The 18,906-nt window shown below is 49.9% G+C and overlaps 1 protein-coding gene across 1 annotated transcript in view; it reads right to left on the bottom strand.

Moving 5' to 3' along the window:
• Nucleotides 1–350: 350 nt before the first annotated feature.
• LOC105699167 (glutamate receptor 1) overlaps nucleotides 351–18,906 on the bottom strand; it is a 194,716-nt gene continuing 176,160 nt past the window's right edge. Inside the window, exons 5-20 of the mRNA XM_023433944.1 lie at nucleotides 17,630–17,762; nucleotides 15,529–15,649; nucleotides 12,119–12,283; nucleotides 11,416–11,631; nucleotides 10,644–10,751; nucleotides 9,201–9,314; nucleotides 9,010–9,130; nucleotides 8,128–8,222; nucleotides 5,469–5,692; nucleotides 5,167–5,379; nucleotides 3,680–3,878; nucleotides 3,080–3,324; nucleotides 2,164–2,410; nucleotides 1,988–2,062; nucleotides 959–1,013; nucleotides 351–364 (exon numbers count right to left, since the gene is read on the bottom strand). Of these exons, the coding sequence (XP_023289712.1) occupies nucleotides 993–1,013; nucleotides 1,988–2,062; nucleotides 2,164–2,410; nucleotides 3,080–3,324; nucleotides 3,680–3,878; nucleotides 5,167–5,379; nucleotides 5,469–5,692; nucleotides 8,128–8,222; nucleotides 9,010–9,130; nucleotides 9,201–9,314; nucleotides 10,644–10,751; nucleotides 11,416–11,631; nucleotides 12,119–12,283; nucleotides 15,529–15,649; nucleotides 17,630–17,762 (2,297 nt within the window). The 3' untranslated portion in view covers nucleotides 351–364; nucleotides 959–992. The remainder of the gene's footprint in view (nucleotides 365–958; nucleotides 1,014–1,987; nucleotides 2,063–2,163; nucleotides 2,411–3,079; nucleotides 3,325–3,679; nucleotides 3,879–5,166; nucleotides 5,380–5,468; nucleotides 5,693–8,127; nucleotides 8,223–9,009; nucleotides 9,131–9,200; nucleotides 9,315–10,643; nucleotides 10,752–11,415; nucleotides 11,632–12,118; nucleotides 12,284–15,528; nucleotides 15,650–17,629; nucleotides 17,763–18,906) is intronic.

Here is an 18,906-nt window from a genome sequence, read left to right on the forward strand (position 1 = left end):
ATTCCTGGATTTACGGTCTACTTGATGTACTCCGGCTTCGGGCTGGACGGGCTGCATTTCGCCCAGTGACCCGGTGTTGCTGGCATCCAGGGCACCGCGACGTCCAACGTCGCGACGTGCAGCCGTTTCCGGGGTTTCGGACTCTTCGGGGGCGAATCCGCGAAGGTGACGCTCCTTCGAGGTGGCCTTGGGGGTGGCGGTGGGGGCGCCACTATCGGCGGCGGAGGAGGTGTTGGTACCGACATAGCAGGTGAAGTGCCGGAAGTACCTGGCGAGGTACCTGCCGAGTCTACACCTGTGTATGCGTATTGCTGTGCACCTGGTCGCCCTCGGTAGTGCCGATTGCGTTTGCTGGAGCGTAGTACTGGAAGTAACCAAATCGATCGGTCTTCACCTGGATTTATGAACTACCTCGAGAAGACTCTTTACGTGTGCAGAGAAACGAGAGGACCCTGTACCAGGATCCGAAAGTGACACGGATGACGTTTGGATCTTTGAACATGGACCTGATGAGTGATGCATTATGAACTCGAAATTTTCAATTATTTTCCCATACGTGGAAATCGAGATGTGTGGATTGTCGTAAGACTTCCGGTTGGTTTTCATTCTCGCAGACCTGCGGCTGAAGAAGGTGCGCCTTCGTTCTTATCATTTTCTGGAGTATCAAGGATTTATTTCGATTTTTTGCCGCACCAACTATCAGCCGCGGGTTGCTTGACTGTGTTTGTACTTAGGCACGCATTTACAACGCACTTGCGACATTTTGCAAAGCCATGCTCTCTCTCGATATCGCGGACTAAGAAGCTCAACTCAAGGCACAGAAAACAGACTTGGCGTGCCAACGAGTACACGTAAAGCGAGATGAGGAGGGAATGAGCGAAGGGACGAGCGACGCCAGGGGTGGAGATAAAATTCGATTCGAAAAAGGATTCGAAATTAGAGGGTGGATAGTACTCACATATGGTCCCGGGAGAGGCGCATGCATCCTCCGTCTAACTCTGCAGTCCGTACCACTAGAGAAAGAAAATGGAAAGGTGGAAAAACGAAACCCACTACTACGCCCCGGTCCACCCCTAATAAACCGTAAACGATATTCATATAATTAGGCGACACGCAGCCAGTTCCACCCCGTTCCCTCAAATGGTAGGAAAGGACGTGGATACGAGGATTGCCATTACCATTTTCTCACTTAACTCGATTGCCGCTAACTTCATGCCAAGCGAACTGTATATACGCACAGGATCCTTACAATTGAGCGTTTACACGTCTAGCTAAACTCATTTACACGGTATCGGTTAGGATACGGTTTATGCTCCCATTTATATGTACTCCCACGAGAACCACCGTCGTCGTGCAATTGCTTCGAGGTTAAATAAATGATATATCCCATTTAATATGGAATTTTAATTCTCAACCACGACGGAGATTCCACTGTAACGCCGTTTAATTTGTGCTAAATTACGTACGCTCTCCGGAGAGGACATGCATCTCTGATATTCAACTCTACGCTCCGTGTCCGAAAACACTGTTCTACGTTTTTGGAAGTAGTCTTTCATATTTTTCTTTCTTTTTTTTTAATTGCATTGGACGAGTGGAAGTCTGCTAGTTCATGCCAAGCTGTCTGTAGATGCAGTCGGGGGTGAGTATTAAGGGGTGTTTCACCGATTCTCCCCTTCCGATTGAGTGGATAAAAGAAGTAAAGTGTTCAGTGAAACCTTTACCACGTGGTAAAAAATCCCAAAAAGGGTCCATTAATTTTTTTTTCTTTTTCTGATAATTTTCATTTTTTCGACCCCGTCCAAAGTGTTCATATGTTGGCTTCGACGTAAATTCACCGTGTCAGTTGTTGCGAGTTCCTGTGTCAACCGTGCACGCATGACACTTCTGTGATGTATTTAAGAGTGTAAAAAAGTACCCGAGTCGAGGTTACGGAAAGAGAAGAGCTTTCGAAGAAGTCTTTCCGAGTCTTTCTGGCCCGATTACTCACCCGTCCGTTGTCGAAATCTCGACCACCACCGATCGTTAGTCGGGCTTTCGCCTTCATGGCATCCGACAACGGAATCTGCAAAAAATGGGCCTCAAGTAAAATCGTCTCACCGAGACTCCATCCTATTTTTATGCATATTAAGCTTATGTCTCCTCTTTGTTGTAAAAAATCCTCACCTTCGCCCTGGTCGCTTCCGTGTGCGATTTGTAGCAAAATTCGAGAAGTGCTACTGCCAGGGCGAGCAGAAGGCCACCGATCAGGATGTAAAATATCCCAGCAACGTTGCTGAGCGATAACTCGTTCCTGGAGGCGTCTTGCTTGTCTCGATGCTTACACTCCGTCCGATCGAACCACCATCGATTAACCAATTTCGCCAGTTCTCCATTTTCCTTAAGAGACAGCACCGCCAGGTTGATCCCATCCCTGAGAAGAAGGTGTCAAATTAATAAAAAAAAAGAATCAGATTTTCGGAAACCACGAAACGGCAGGAAAGGAAAAATCCAGCAGAGCTTTCAGGAGTAAAAAAATGTCACAGCGGCTGTAAATAATACCAGCGGGAACTCCACCGCGGAAATGATTTATGCCATCCCATGCATCGACCGCAACATTTATGAAAACCCGATATCATTAATATCGGAATCATTACCCCTCACGCGAATATGCAAATTTCCGTAATAAATACCGCGGGATCAGTCGCGGGGTAAAAAATCGATCATTAAATGGGGCGCGATTTCCCCTCAATTTCCCGAGGGATGGGAAAGGAGACTCGTCCAACCTCCTGGCGATAATTGGCAACACTTTAAAGACAAGGAACTGGGGCTAGTCTTGATATTAAAATCTCAAGGAGACCCTGGATCTCTGAGGGAAATAATACAGTCCATTAATAAGGCAGCATCCGCGGTTGGGGGAGGGGGTAATGATCCGGAAGAAGCGACCACGATGTCTCGGCAGGTTAATGGTTTGCAGCGACATCCTTCGGGGTGAAGGGAAAAAGAAAAGTGGAAAAGGGGGATCCCGTGGAACGACCGGGTTTGATGACGGCAAAAACCCGGGGAGAATTAACAAGCTCGGCAGAGGAATCGCGAGTTTTACCTCAGGGGCGAGCCCAGGGGGGTGGCAACCCCAAAGCCCTTCGAGTCCAAATTCGAACCCACTCTCATGGTGTCACATGGTTCCCTTTCGTTGATATAATCGTTTTTTGGACTCTCGATCAGCAGGGCGTACTTCCCTTTACTCGTCCTCACCCTTCGGATGCCTTCGTCGTAGGTGCGCACGAAAACGTGTTTCCTTGAGTTCATGAATTCCCACATTTTGCTGTAAAGCGATATCTGCGACCTCTGGAAATTGTTTAATTAAGCTGTTAAAAATATTCATAATATTAATCCGCTTCGAGAACACAAGGGGTCGTAGTGGAGTTATCAATTTAATGTCCTGAATGTGAGAATAAACGAACAAATTTATGAAATTTCATGGGAAAATCGATAGACTTGTCTACTGAACTTATGATACGTTTTAGAAATTTATTGCTGATATATTGTGTACTTAGTGTACCATGTCTGAGTGAAACTTCCAAGAAGTATTTCAAGATTATGATATTTTTTTTAATAGGGTACTTGGAGGGGTGGTTTGAATTTTAAAGTTATTCAGGATAAGTTTCGGGGGGGTGATTTATTTCTCTCCTTTTTTACTCACCCTGAAGAAGTCCCACGTCGATCCGTGGTATAGCGTGCCGTACTGCACTTCCGTCTGCGCTGCCAAATCTTCCGGCGAGTTGATCGGCGTCACCATTCGCTCGACGGTGAGGAACGCTGCCAAATTGGCAGTGTACGAGGAAATTAAAATCAGGGTGAAGAACCACCAAACGCTGCCGACTATTCTACCGGAAATCGACCTGGAAAAAGGATCGAGGATTGCTGCCCATCGCTCGGAATTTATCTAATAATTAAACAATTCCGCAAGAAAAATCGCAGCTCCGGACACGTATCGTCGCTGGCCACGCGATATGAGATATGATTTCCCGTGATTATCTACAAATTGCGGCATTTATCACTCCGGTGAAATATTACGCGGAATTATGGGCTTATCGTGGAAATCGACACTCCATTGTCGTGGATTTATCGCACCGATTTAAATTCCGGATCGATTAATATCGACGAGTGACGCGACGTCACATCCCCAGGGAGACTAGAGGTCACTCGTGGAATAATTAAAAATGACAAAGGTAGATTGCAATTGAACAAGGCACGCGTCATATCGGCCTGCCTCGTGATTTCGCGAAAATCGCTGTTATCGCGGTACCGCAAAAGCGGGGAAAAAAAAAAAGAAAATAGTCATCGGCTTATCACGGTGCCGCGATGTGGCACTATTTAATAACGGGCATTTGCATCGCATTTCTTCGCGGTCATTTCGGTAAAGGCGGAAAGACGGCTCGGGGGTAAATTTACAATTCATATCGTTCGCCGGGAATATTTAAGCCATTAATCAAAAAGCCGCCCCCCCGCGAGGCCGCCTAAATGCAAATTAATTGAGGTTTGCTGCGCTTTTTGGAACGGTTCCATGGCTAGGCACCGACACTTTCGAATCATAGGCTTCGAGGAAACCCAATTATTTCCTCCCGATTTTCTGCGAGCCGTAGAACCACGGGGGCCGATTTTCAATCGAATTAATCATCCTTAATTAACGTGAAAATTGGAAATAAAAAGAGGCATTTCCATGGAACCTACGGACCGCCTTCCGAGTTCCATTTCTCGTCCCTCGATTCGACTTTTTAATTATTTCGTCCTAAGACTTCTCTTTATTGGAATGTCCCGTTAATAAGTTAGTTGTTGGGATTGCAAGCAGTCGGATTTAACAAGGACGTAATGGGAGGATTTTAAATACTGGGACGTCTTTGAGTCGTCCCCTCTCTCTCCCCCTCGTTATCATGCCACGGGCCAATTCATCCTATTATGGAGCTTGCCTCGGTAATTCGTTTTTCCCTGTCCCTCGCAAAGGGAGGACAATAATCCCCCCCGCCCCCTTTGCTCTCGCCAAAGTATATTTGCATCATCCGAAACTTCGGAAACGAGACTCTAGGGAGAGGTCTTAAAGCGGCTGTTAATTAAAAACGGCGATAATGAAATGCCTGATATTTACAACATGCGTCTATGTGCAATTGTTGCCGCGTATCGAGTACCTACCGAGGAGAGATGTCACACCCCTGTTGCATAAAAGCTCCCAAGGAGAACCATAGACTGTTCAAGATGCTGAAATCGTTCGCCATGCTGGAATGAGGGGTCTGGGGGGATCCCTGTGGTCCATGGGGATGCTGCATCCCAGGATCCCCCCTGCTCCCCATGGAGGGATCCGCCGATCCACTGATCTGCAGGACCCTCCACTCGTAAGGCGAGAATCTGCAATTTAAATGGGAGATCGATCGATTGATCACGATCTGGACGATGTTCCTGGATTTTCTTTTTTTTTTCCGAATTTTTATATCCACCTGGAGACGATGAAGAGGACGATGGAGACGCCGATGTAGGAGAAGATGACGCACACCCAGATCTCCTTGCTGAGAGGATTCAGGAAGCTGAAGACTCCCGGTTTCTGTTTAACCGGCTTCTTTATCATGATGCTGATCCCAAGGGACATGAAGGGCTTGCTGAAGTCAATCACTCGTTCGCGCTCCGAGGTGATGGTGATGGGAGCGATCGCGATGTCGGCTTCCTGGCGGGGAGAAAAGCTGGTTGAAAATTAATTAAAAAATCGGGATGGGAGATCCTGCAACGGGAATGATCTATTGAGAAGAGCGACGTCGAGGGCGAGGGGCGGAATTTAGAAAAACAAATGGTGGAGTAGTTGATATCCGTTTGGGTCGGAAATTCATCGGGTATCGTGGCCCTCTTTGGGGTTGGGAAGTCGCGAAAAGCTCGGGAAAGTCTCGGGCAAAGCTGAAAGAAGCTCGATTCCGAGCTGCGGCAGGCTGGAATTGTGCATATTCATAAGAATGGGAGAGGAAGAGCGGTCTCGTCGCGAGCTTTCCCATAAAGCCCATTAGTCGGTCCGTCGACGTCACGGAGGACGGTGGCCCTCTTTTTGCCCTTTAAGCTCCCGGCGACGCACCTAACCTCACATCTCGGTCCTATCCGGTTTCCGCGTTGCGGCAGGGCCTCGCCCGTCCCAATTTGCGGGCTCTCAAATAATTAGCGCGGCCCGAATATAATGAGTTTGTAAGATGCCCCGTCAGGGCCTTCGATTCCCGCAGGGTGTCCGCAGCTGCGGCTGCGGACGACCCGCGGAAGGTCCGCAGCACCCCGGAGGCGGCTGAAAAGCTTGCCCTAGCTTTCTACAAAATTCCAATTTCCCTCCGAATTTATTCCTATTTAAATCGGCGAGTCCATTAATTGAAATGATTTATTGAAATTAAGTCAAGTACAACGTTTTGGGGAAAATATTCCAGACAGGAAGAAGAATCTTTTTCGAAACACGTTCACCATCTCAAGGAATTAAAACCGCGAGCAGACTCGTCGAGTGCCCATCAGGGGAAAAAGGGTCCGATCGATCGGCAATATTTCCCGCGATTTTTCCGCGCGTCACTTCCGCCCCGTGCGAGTTTCCTTCATCCATTTCGGGAATTGGACTCTCCCGAAAAAGCCTCCGGAGTTTCCGGTCCTTTCGAGCGCGGGCCGCCATGAAAATTTAATCAGGGAAAAAGTGCCGAGAGGAGAAGCCTCCATTGACTTGTCCGCCGCAAGCTGGTGGCCGGGGACCAGCTGGGGTCACCCGCGGAAACGCCATTTTCACGGGAAAAATAGGAAAGCGAGTCGAAAAAATCGGCCGAAAAAGAATCGACCACGCAGTTCCCCACTTCCTCTCCCCAGCAATCCCGAAAAGGCTACTTAGCATTCCCTGTGGAGTTTTAAAATCCGGCCGAACGGTGATTAGCAGGGAGAAAATGGCCCCAGGGTTGGCAATGGGCCCCGCGGCGGGCGATTTAGGATCTCTTTTTTCCCTAAATCCCGGAGCTTTTCGAAAGCTCTTCCCCCCATTTGCCGACGGAGTAATTTTCTTCGATCCTCTCCAGTCGGAGCTTCCTCGTTCTAGGGAACTCCGAGAGATGCCGCCGCGCTCCAGGCAGGAGCTTGCAAGCTCCGGTCCTCTGGCGAGAGCTCGGGGAACCCTTCACCACAGGGTAAGAAAGCTTTTTTTCAGCCTCCCCCCGGTGCCCTCACCCCGCGCCCGGAGGGGACGATCAATAATCGACCCCTTCGAGGGAAGCTCGAGGGAAGCTCGAGAACCTCGGTTGAGCTTCCACGTGCAACTTCCTTCTTTTACTCGGCCTCGCCGAGGCCACAAAGACCAGACGTGGCTAACGGGTGCTTCTCCTTGACGAACGGTGCACCCGAGCCGAAGTGCATTAAGTCGCGGTTGCGTCGCAAGCTCTTTGAGCTTCACGACCTGACACTGCCGCCCCCTCAATGCGAGCCAATGATGAAAGGGGTTCACTTTTTTTCACGGGAAGTTGGCTCCCGGTGGTAACGAGCAGTCTCGTGAGACCCCGTGCGCTGCGACCCGGAAGTGCATCCCGGATGCCCCCGAAGAGCAGGTGACCGGGTGAGCACGCCGCCATTTTGGAGAACCATTTTCGAAAGCCCCACTTTCTGGCCGAATACTCGATAGAACTGATTAGTAGGGAGTATTCAAGATCGTAATACTCAATTTGAGTTTCCGGGTCGAGGGATTAATGAAAGTCGGTGTCAAGCGAGCTCTCCGCCATTTTGGAGAACCGCTTCAATAAGGACCTTTCCACTCGAGTTGAATTGTTCAATGTATGAAACATTTAACATCCTCCGCCTCGGTTCGGGGTTTTTCATTCTCGGGATGATGGTTAGCATTTAATGAAAGGTGTAGGGTGGCTGAAAGCCAATTCCGCGGCGCATTGTTCCGAAAACGCGACTCCGAGGTATGTCGATGTTTACGGGGGATCGCCGGAGAGAATCGGCGAGCCTCGTTACGTACAATAAAAACCTGGGGGAATTCGCCGCGTAACCGCGGGTTAATTACAGACGTCGACTCTAATTTACGTTTCGTTTCCTCGCAGAGGAACGCGCGCGCCACTGTTGCGGTGATTTCATCACAAAGCACTCGAATTACTTGCTTACCTTCCTAATGAGTTCGCCGACCATCCCGTCCCAGCCGCCAGGAACGTCCGGGTTTTCGGTACCGTACTTCCCGTCTCGCACGATCCGCAATTCGTCTGGAAAGAGGAAGTGAAAATTCCTTTAAACGACATTCCTTTATGCATTTTGCTGTAGAACGAAAGAAATGGGAAAATTGTAGTGCATTTTGGTACGTCTTTGCGTTGAAAGTTCATTTTCATGGCATCGATGGGGAGCGAACGGACGGGGTCAGCATTCGCCAAATTGGAAATGAAAATTCATTTAAACGATATTCCTTTTTTAATTTCGTAGTAGAACAAAAAAATGGGAAAATTGTAGTGCATCTTGGTATGTTTTCGCGTTGAGGGTGCATTTCATGGCATCGATGGGGAGTGAAAGGACGGGGTCAGCATTCGCCAAGTTGGAAGTGAAAATTCATTTAAACGATATTCCTTTTGTAATTTTGTCGTAGAACAAAAAATGGGAAAAATGTAGTGCATCTTGGTGTTTTCGCGTTGAGGGTGCATTTTCATGGCATCGATGGGGAGCGAAAGGACGGGGTCAGCATTCGCCATGTTGGAAGTCGTAACGCCGTCGATAGGACGGGCCCCTCCCGCGGGACCGTTTCGAACACGTCCCGGATGTATTCCCCGAAGGAATAATTCCCGATTTACGCGCCCCTTGAAGAGCGGGCGAAAATGGCTGCCGTCCGTTTGATTCCGGGAAACTGTCGTCGCCCTTTTCCCGGCCGCGGCCGTAAAACAGAATCCACGCGACAGATCGCGGCCCCGATTCCCTGACGGATTCGTGCCAGGAACGGCGGACATAACCATACACCTAGAAACGGGAGCAGTCGGGAACACGGGAATCGAAAATCATTCTCACAGTTGATGCCCAGCTTCTTGGCGATCAGCTCCGCCAAATCCTTGCAGTACCCCTCGAAGCGGTCGTTCCCGGTCAGCGTTTCCCCGACATCCGGCTTCCGCATCATGATGTACGGCTCCTCCTGATATGTAAAAACCCTTGTTAACAACTTACCCTTCGACACAACCAAAAATCCCTGGTAATCCACTTACAACAATGGTGGTCACCACGTAAGTCCTGTTCTTCTCTATCTCCGAAGGGGGTCGCAGCCTCACGTACTTCGCTGCTATTGCCTGGAACCCACCCTCGTCGGTCCACTCTGCGACCTTGGAAAATTGTTAAAAATTTATATTAAGTACCAATAGGAGTCCATCACTGCCCGGAAGTCGGTGGAATATTTTCCGGATTTTTAAACAAAATTGTATTTATAGAAACAGGGACTGCGCCTCCCTGAAGGGGTCTTTGGCGGCGCGGAAAATGAGGGGCATTTAAAGGGACCTCATAAAGGGGCGATGACTCTCGACTGGATCATCGACGGGGTCAATCAATCTCGTTGTTCTCTCCGGAGTAATGGGCCGGCGGTCGATGGAAAGCGTCGCTAATTTTGCCGTCCGGAAATGCGAGCCAGTCGACCGATCCACATATCGGGCCGGCGATGACCCCGTTGACGGCATTACTGTCAACGACAGGGCACCCGGGGTCGGAGGTCGGCGAAGAAGTTAATAGCTGACCGTTGTATGGCGATACAATGCCTCATTGTTGATGCCGAAAGGCCAGGGGCGTCGAAAATCGGCCGGTTTTACGGCCGCCTCCCATGCCGGATGGGCACAGTAGTCGACGGTCCGCGGATTTTCAAAAGCGACTTTCCGACCCGGAAGGGAAATTAACGTTTCGCTCCGAATCCCGGGAAATCGGCGAATCGACACCCGCCCCTTCCGGCGAAATCACCCCCTTGACGAGATTAATTCTTTATCCCGCGGCCATCTTGCCCAAACTTCGCGAACCGTACAATTTGTTTCACCCCTTCCTCGCGCGACGAATTAATTGGAATAAATTCTAACCCACGAGTATGATTATTTCCGGCGTGGAAATTAGTACCGGGGTGTCACTAGGGACGATTGGCAAAAATTTCGGTGAGTTTGGAAAATTGCAAACATTTTTTTTTCTATTAATTGGGGGATTTTCCGTTTCGAGGGAGACGGTCTTTTCTTCCCTTCCGGTGCACCCGTCATCGTCAATTATTTTCCTTCATCCTCCTGCACTTTTCCCGACCGCTTCATACAGGATCATCAATTATTCCTCCTAGTACAAATTGGCGTTCGACGTAATGCGATCGGTCGTAGAGATATGGCGGAATAAAATAGATATTCGAGTAATATCAGGACTCTCTGGCGGTACTACGACGCGCTTAATGGAATGTTTGGAATGCTCCTTTTTTCGGGAAACGATGTGCCACTGTCGGTGTATATTTACACAGGCAGACGTTTAATGCAATCGGAGTCAAACTCAAAATACGGCTAGAAACCGAAATTGTGCCTCGCAGGATAATAAACCGGAGTCCGTCGAAACAAAAATAAGACTGCTATTTTTTAAGGAAATTTTTCCATAAAAAAAGAATAATGGTAAACGTTGTTTCGACCATTTTTAGTAGTTACCTTCACCATGGCACTGTTGACCGTCATCTCGACGACATGAAGAGTGTAATTCTGTCGTCGACCATCATCCTTGAAGCGAATCTCCCCAGTGAGTCCTTCGATCTCCACCTGATATCCCGAAAAATGAATATTGACAATCGCGTCATTTACATCCCTGTAAGATATATTCCTAAAAAATGTGTACTCCGTAATCCTACTTATAGAACGAAATTATTACATGGCTACAAAAGGAAAATCCTATTCCTGTGGCGAAGTCGAAGGAAGTGGCAATTACTGTCACGAGCAGAGTCACTTTCGCAGGGGGGCTGCGACCCTCAATTTGTCAACCCTTTCGAAAAGTGCGAGGAAGGAAAAAAAAGAAAAGAGTTAAAAATCGACGTATGAATCCACAACTTTTGTAGGTGTCCCGCTGTGCGAATCATTATTAGCCATCCTCTTTCGCGAAGTGCAATCTTGGGGAAGTGGAGGGCTGAATAAACAGCAATTGGTCGCGTTCATCTGGCAGAAGGGGTTGCAAAGGAAGAAGTATCACCCCCAAGGAAAGAGTGGCGCGGAAGTTCTGTTTCTTGTCGGGGATAAGTGGAACGGCCGCGTTCGAGTGGGAAGAAATGCCAATTACTGTCAGCAGCAGAGACGGGAGGTGCAACGGGATGCAGTTGCAGCCCTGCAATTTCGTGGGACCTTTGGCTGAAAAAGAAACTGGAGAGGCAAAGAGGAAACAACGACGGTAGGGGTGAAAAACGGAAGAAGGGCGTCGGAAGAGGGGCATCACCTTCCGCAGGATTTTCAGAACTTTGTCGCCCTGGTCCCAGGGGGTCACCAATCCTTGGCTGGTGTTGCAGTCCAGGGTACGAGATGCATTTCCTGGCTGGTTCCCCCCGGGAACTCCCGTTCGTCTCACGTTGCTGCGGTCTGGCTTCTTCCTGAGGTACTTATTGAACGCCTCCACCAGGACGAAGACCGCGTCGTACATGAGCGCCGCCTGAGCCTGTTAAAAATCGGAAAACTGAAGAGAAAAACCCCTCGGCAGAATTTCTTTCCAAAATTGAGGAACCTCCAAGATCATCTATACACCCCGGAAATGGTATACACGGCAAGATATTCAAAAGCTGTACGGCTAGAAAAAAAAAAAATGTATTTCGAAATGTTGCACGTAGAAGTCCCCACGGTAACAAAGATTCCCATTAAAGGTTATGTCCGTCGCTCCCAAATTTATGGAGGTGGTGCATCCCCGGTCACGCCGGAAGAGGGTACGATGGAGTTCGATGAAAATTCCATTTTTTTCTTTCTGGGGAGAATTGTAAGATTTTTTTACTATTCGAGGACTCTCCTCCGGCGTGACTCTCGGGGGCGAGCTGAACTCCTGAACTCGGTGTCCTTGTTACAGGGGAGTTCCTTCGATCAGCCTCGAAAAAAAATTATGGGAAAAAGTCCGCAGCTGCGAAGGGGTTGGGGCTCGCAGAATATATACGTACGGAAATGGATTCGCGACCTGCGCCTTGCCACTTCGCGGGGTCGAGGCGACGCCAGCCGTCGAGGAAGTCCTTGACGTGGCGTCGAGTGGCGTCCACAATGCGAAACCCTGTGATGTTGATGGCACCGTACTCGATCACCTCGCTCTCCCAGCGGTCGTCCATTATCTGATTACACGGCAAGGAGACGCCGGGAACGCCTTTTAGCTACTCTGCACTTTGCCAGGCATCGAGACGTCCTCGCCGGCCATTACGGTAAGGGAGGATGGACCGGAAGGAAGCGACATAAAGGGTGCTTTTATCCCCGCCACCCAGGTCGACCACCCCCATCGGAGGTCTACCCACGACAGGACTTCCTTCCCAAATCCCCTACCCCAAAATGAAAGAAAAAGAAAAAAAAAAAAGAAAAACGCTTAAACCCACCCCACGGTCATTCCACCGATTAACGGATTTCCTATCAGAGATACTTTCAGATATTTCCAAATTCTTCCTTTACGCTGAGAATTTTTCATGAGAATTTCCTCCAAGTTCTAGGGCAAGTACGGACTCCCCGCACCCCTTGGTTATGAATACATCCCCTTTTACATTTTCTTGGGGCGCTGGGAATCTATCTAGGGAGTTTACGAGGTTCTAGGTTAGGCTCCTCGCACCCCGGTGGTTCTTCTCGATTCTTTGGATTTCCTGGTTACGTTGGGAATTTCTTTGGAGGATTTCCAGGTTCCAAGTTAGGGAGAGATTCACCGCGTCTCATGATTCTTTACAATATTAATTTTTTTCATATTTTTTTTCCACGCTGGGAACCTATCTAGGGGATATTGCGTGGTTCTAGGTTAGGAGGCGCGTCGTACCTCGCCGGTGCGATCGCCGTTTCGTTAGGTATTCATTTCTGCGGGATAAACCGCCGGAAAGGGGGTTGTTACGAGCCAATCGAGCGATCGGTCCACTTCCGGGTTTATCGATAGCGCGATCGGCCGGCGTCGCGGCGCATCTTCTCGTAAAGTGCGCAGTTTAAGCGCGTTTACGAGGACCGGTTACGGCGCGGGGCGTCGTGCGCGCGTTAAAGAGGGCGTCCGCCTTGCCGGACCGCCGGCGCGTGATAACGCGATTCCGCGTAATCAGCACCCGACCTTGGCGCCTCGCCCCGCGGGAAACGCGATTACAGGAGCTCGTTGGCTGATCGACCGACCGGCTAGCCGATCGAATCGCAATAACCGAGTTAGTGCTGGCCCTCATCGAGAATGCCGAGGGGCCCAGGGCCCAATCGAGGGGGTCAGAGGCCGCGCGTTAATCAGAGAAAGAAATGGAACTCGCGAGCTTCAGGGACCACCCCTGCACTGCAGCCGTTAGCCCTCGCCCTAGGAAACCGAAATCTTACCATAAATTCCAAAAGAAAAATAGATAGTTACATTTCAATGTTAACCTCAGATTTGCCAGTTTTAGATTCCCCAAGAGAAACGACAGTAAATTACTATTCCCTTCTAGTAATTTATATTGGCTTTTATTACGATTATGAACATATGTGATGCCGATACCAGTTTGATGTTTTTTTCTTTTTTTTTTTTTCTTATCGAGGGGCGGTTTTTTCCGGGAGATTTGAAGGGTCTTCCGTGTTTCTCTTTTCTCCCGAGGGATTTTACTTTCTGGGCGATATTTCAAGATGACGCGCGGGGACCGCGGAGTGTTTTAAGCTAATAGAGAGGAGGGAAACCGGGGGTGATGTATAGGAGGGTAAAAGTGGTTCGAACGAATGCGGCGAGGAGGGGGTGCACGCGAGAATGATGAAACATCGTTTGAAGGCTGCGAGGGGGTGCAGGGTGGAATGGGTGCGAGAGGAAGAGATTCGGAAAGGGAGGGAAAGAGAAGGATAGTCGACTCGTGGCGGCCCGTCGAGCTGCGATCTGGGTTCAGGAGCGGACTCTATTGGAAAAATAAATATTTCCCTTCGCCCCCCCGGGGGTGCCGTGTTACTCGTGCCCCTCGCAAAAAGAAACGGACACGCGAGCTTCGCCCACGGCGGATTTAATTTCCTTAAATTGCCTCGCGCTGCCTGACCGATCTGTCAACATTAACCCCCGCAGAGGGCCTCCCCTCGATCGAGCCTCAAAAGGCGACCGTTGATCTTGTCAGATGATTTTTAAATCAAATACACGCGTCAAAGCATCCCAAACTCCGATTCGCAGCATTCGGTCCCTGAGATGAATGGCCAAAAGTCAATTAATTAGGGTGCAATCAACGGAGGAGGAAGGACGTGGCGGCGGGGAGGAACTCGACTTTTGGGGTCAAGGATGCGGAATTGCGAGAAAATGCTCCCCACAAAAGTTGTTCCCTGGACCATTTCCCGCGACTTTTGTTCGAGGCACTTTGCCCTGGCACGCGTGGATGTTGCAGAAAATGAAAACGTAACGAGCGCCGCATCGGGGGGCCGCGGTCGGGGTGCCCCTTTCAGGACTCTGTATTTTTGAGATAAATTGGGGGAAACAGAGGTAAACGCGAGATTTGTCGGTCCCAGCGTTGCGAAATGATCGCATCTGGTTGCATACTTGCAGGTGCAACTGACGTTCATGAATAGCGTGTAGAGGCGGCGGAAGGGGTCGACGATTTGAGCCAGGGAACCGTATAATACGCGCGATCGGCCCACCCCGGGTGCAGTTGCAGCTGCAGCGAGGAGTTCCCTCGGAAGCTCGAGTTTTACCGAAAGACCGGAAAAGGGACAATCGCGCCCTTATCCCAAATTGTTTTTTCCCTCTTTTTTTTTTAAATGCAGGAAGAATATTTCGCCCGCCATTTGTCGGCCCGCGCGCTGCAGCGATTTGCATCGAGGCAGTTGCATGTGCAACTGACACGGCGGTGGGGGTGGACGATTTCAACCACGCATAATGCATGCGATCGGGCCACCCTCTGCCCGGTCATGATGGGCACCCCCTGCTACTGTAGTGCAAATATCGTCGACGGTAACCTCGTCGACCGTCATCGAGCCCGACACGGATCGCCGGCGGGGTAAGGGATGCTCCCGGCGATTAATTTAATCCTAAGTGACGCGAATTAGCCTCACCCGGAATCCCTGGCATACAATTAAGCGGAACGCGGATCGAATGGAATTAGTTTGGATGATCCGGCAGGATGTGTTTCGGGGAAAGAGCCGCCGTAGACGCCCTCGAGTCTTGCGGCCAAGTGTAATTTCACCTAGGCGGTAATTGAATGAGTAGACGCTGCAATTAGCCACCACCGTCGCCCTCATTCCCTACTACTAACCGGCTAATACTGCCTAAAAGCGAAAAATCTATCCGGAAGAAAGATTTTCCGATTTTTCACGAATGTTTGAGGATTCTTTTCCGATCGATTTCGGGGTTGATTGCGATTAATGGTAATTTAGATTAGGTTAGATTGAATTAGGACAGTACCCGGTCACTCACCAGTCCGCTGAGGAGGTAGTGGTACGTCCTTTTGCCTAGTGCCACGTCCCTGACGTGGCTCACGACGATGTCCTTCGCCATGTCCGTCGGGCAGTCCAGGACGACGTATTTGTTCGTCCACCTGGAAGTTGAAGAAGCATTCCTCCTGAATTTCTGAATTTTCGGCGGTCGCTAATCATCGATCATTTTCAAGACAATCGAGTCTGAAGAAATGCAAGAAACCTGCAAACGCTACTTCTTAGAGAACCAATTTCTTTGAATTAATTCAATGAAGTTCTTAAGGTGATATGAAAGTATCATATATACATATNTAAAAAAAACATATATTCTGATTTTTTGGTATGTATATATCAAAGTGACACCAAAGAGGTCTCATTTATGAAACTTTTCTGACGAAGACGATAACGGAAATTAAACGGACTGTCCTTTAATCGGCGTCGGTCGCAGCTGGTTTACAGGCACGCGGCATAATCAGAGCTTCGCCCATCGCGACCATGCCGCCCATACCGCCATTGCTTCCGCCCACGAGCAGGCGTCATTATCGAAGTCCGGCCCGCGTATAAGGGCCAACCTAACCTAACCTCTCGAACCGAAATGCCGCGACTCATTGTCCATTATCCGGCATCCGATGCCGGGGCATCGCGCTCTAATAGCATCGCGCCAACCATAAATTTGCCAATGCATACTTTGCGCCGGGCATTATACGTCGGGGTTCTGTCGATATCCGGGCCGGGCAAGTACATTTCCGAGATTCGCTACGTCAGCCATTACGCCGTCCGCGCGGCCGGGCCGCGCCAGCGCTCCCGCGGGATAACAATGCTAACTGGATCCAAAGCGCGGCCGGGACCCGCGCTAATCGCGTTCGACGCGCGCCCCCGAGACCTGCAAAACGCCGAAAACCGGAAGCGAATATCCGCACCCGTTCCCGAGTTATTCCGGAAAAGGCTGCGAAATATGGGAAATTCATAGGCAGCCCGCGCGGTCTCTGACGTCGTCCCGGGCGATCCGAGCGGGTGGATCGGCATCGTTTTTCAGGAATTTATAGAGAAAGTTATCCAATCGGTTGTCGTTTCCATTTGAGGTTAGAATTCTCCCGTTACGGGGTCTGGGTTTAGCGCCTGGGGGGTGGTTCTTGGACCGTCTCGAGCGGGAACTGCGGATTCGGGTCGCAGTTAACCGAAATATTAATCGAGGCGTCAAACTCCGGTTAGGCGTTCTCACGTAACGTCGAACGGCGTATCGGAGATCGCAGAGTCGGGATCGGTTAAACTCCCATTGGGTCTTGCGAGGGCGCAAGCCGCAAGAAACTTGTCCCCTTGGATTCTTGCGGTGAATGGGACTCCCCGGCACCTTCCACCATGAACCACGGCAATCTAGGAAAGGGATCCCCCTGCGTCCCCGGAGCCCGCTCTGTTCTAAACTGTAGTAAACTACTGGCGCCCCCTGACAGGGAGATGTATGTGATTAGCCGGTGCAACTCCGCGCGGCCATTCCAGAAATTGCACCGCGGCTCATGACTGATGTCGTTGCACCTCCAAGTGCAACGTAAACCCAAGGCTGGAGCGTTGGTGTAAGCAGAATCGCTGCTCATCGCTGGACCTGGATGCAGCTCGTCGAGGTCCCTTTCCTTCTGAAATCCCGGAAACCCTGAAAATTCCCGATTTTCCGCAGGAATCGTCACACCTAGAGTTCTTTTTCTTGAGATAATATGGAGCTTTTCTCCGTGCAACGTAAACCCAAGGCTGGAGTGTTGGTGCAAGCAGAATCGCTGCTCATCGCTGGACCTGGAAGCAGCTCGTCGAGGTCCCTTTCCTTCTGAAATCCCGGAAACCCTGAAAATTCCCGATTTTCCGCAGGAATCGTCACACCTAGAGCTCTTGTTCTGAGTTAATATGGAGCTTTTCCCCATAGGAATAAATTCACACGAAACTGCCAATTGCGCATGCGCAAGTTGATCGGATGAACTCGAGGATCGGGTCCCAGGATCTGATTTTTCTCCAGAAGGACTCTCTCCCAGGATGCGGTTTTCGTAGATCGGGGTTACAGGTTGCTTCTTATGATTTATCGGGAAATTAGTATGATGGGTCTAGGGGATATTTACCGATTGAGGTCCTCCAGGCTTTTTAGGAAGTCGATTGCCTCCGACATGTTCTGTATCCTCTTCACCGTCTCCACCTGGAAGGACTCGTTTCCTGGCCGCAAGCTCTGATATATCTGCTGCAGTCTCAGGAGTCCTGCGACACGAGAGCAAATAGATGTGATTAATTAATGAATTAGGGGATTAATATGTGAAGGGGGATGTTAGCCTAATTACTCCCCGAAATGATGTGCACTTAGTTTTAGAATACGGCGGAGTACCTATTACTTATAAATCCGTTTTCACGCCCCATCAAAGCCGCGGAAAACGTTTGCGGTCGGAATTAGAGCCCTCGACGGGAGGAACCATAAATAATATAAGAGACGGGAAGAACAGGTCGTTACGCACCCTGATGCTTCCGGAGGGGGTGTGCAAGAAACGCAAAGCGACGCCGACGCCGCCCCCTGGGGCGCGGCTCGCGGAGGAACCGCGGCGTTTTACCCGCGCCGCCCTTTGACGCGTTTCTTGCGCCCATCGTCGGCGCTCTCTTAACAATTTGCCGGGAGTTATTGGCACTTTGTTTTTCCGGGACGTCTCGACTTAGTTTAGGTTAGGTTAGGTTAGGTTAGGTTAGGCTAATTTAGGCTGCGAGTAAGTTAGCTTAGGTCAGGTTTACGGTAGGTTAGGAAAGCCGGAGATAGACGATAGTCTAGGGGAACGATAAGGGCTCGTTATTGGGTAAAATGAGCCGTTTAGCCGGAACTTTGACACGCCTCGGGAAATTCGGAGTTGAAAAGTTGCATTATTTGTTAAGTTGCGCGCCCCGGAAGCGATCGGGGGCGGAAACAAGAATTTTCGGAGTAAACTAGCCGGGAAGTTCGAGCGGGGGAGGTCGGGGGTCTCTGCTTATTCCCCGGAAGTTTTCAGCCCGCCGGGATGAAATTTGGATTCGAAGGACTTTTCACGGGTGGCGGTCCCAGGGGGGTTAACTACCCCTCCCGGAGGAAGTTCCACCCTTGGGAAAAGGCTCGGTCGAGAATCCTTTTTTTTTCAAGACACGCTCCAATTTTCTCTGTCAGTACAACACACTTTTAAGAGGTCTCTCCGATATCTCCGAGGTAATTAAGGGCTGCAAATCCCGGAAGGCGATTCACGAGGACCTTCCGACGGATTCCGCCATTTCCTCGTGGATGTCCTCCCCAGTCGTCTGTCGAGGGTTTAATCGATACCCGAGATTCCGTAGGGGCCTACCGACCTGTTTTCCTATTTTTATTTTTTTTTGTACAACCCTCCAAATGGAC

The sequence above is a fragment of the Orussus abietinus genome, unplaced genomic scaffold (assembly GCF_000612105.2).
Source record: "Orussus abietinus isolate OABI.00-Male unplaced genomic scaffold, Oabi_2.0 scaffold3, whole genome shotgun sequence".
NCBI lineage: Eukaryota > Metazoa > Arthropoda > Insecta > Hymenoptera > Orussidae > Orussus > Orussus abietinus.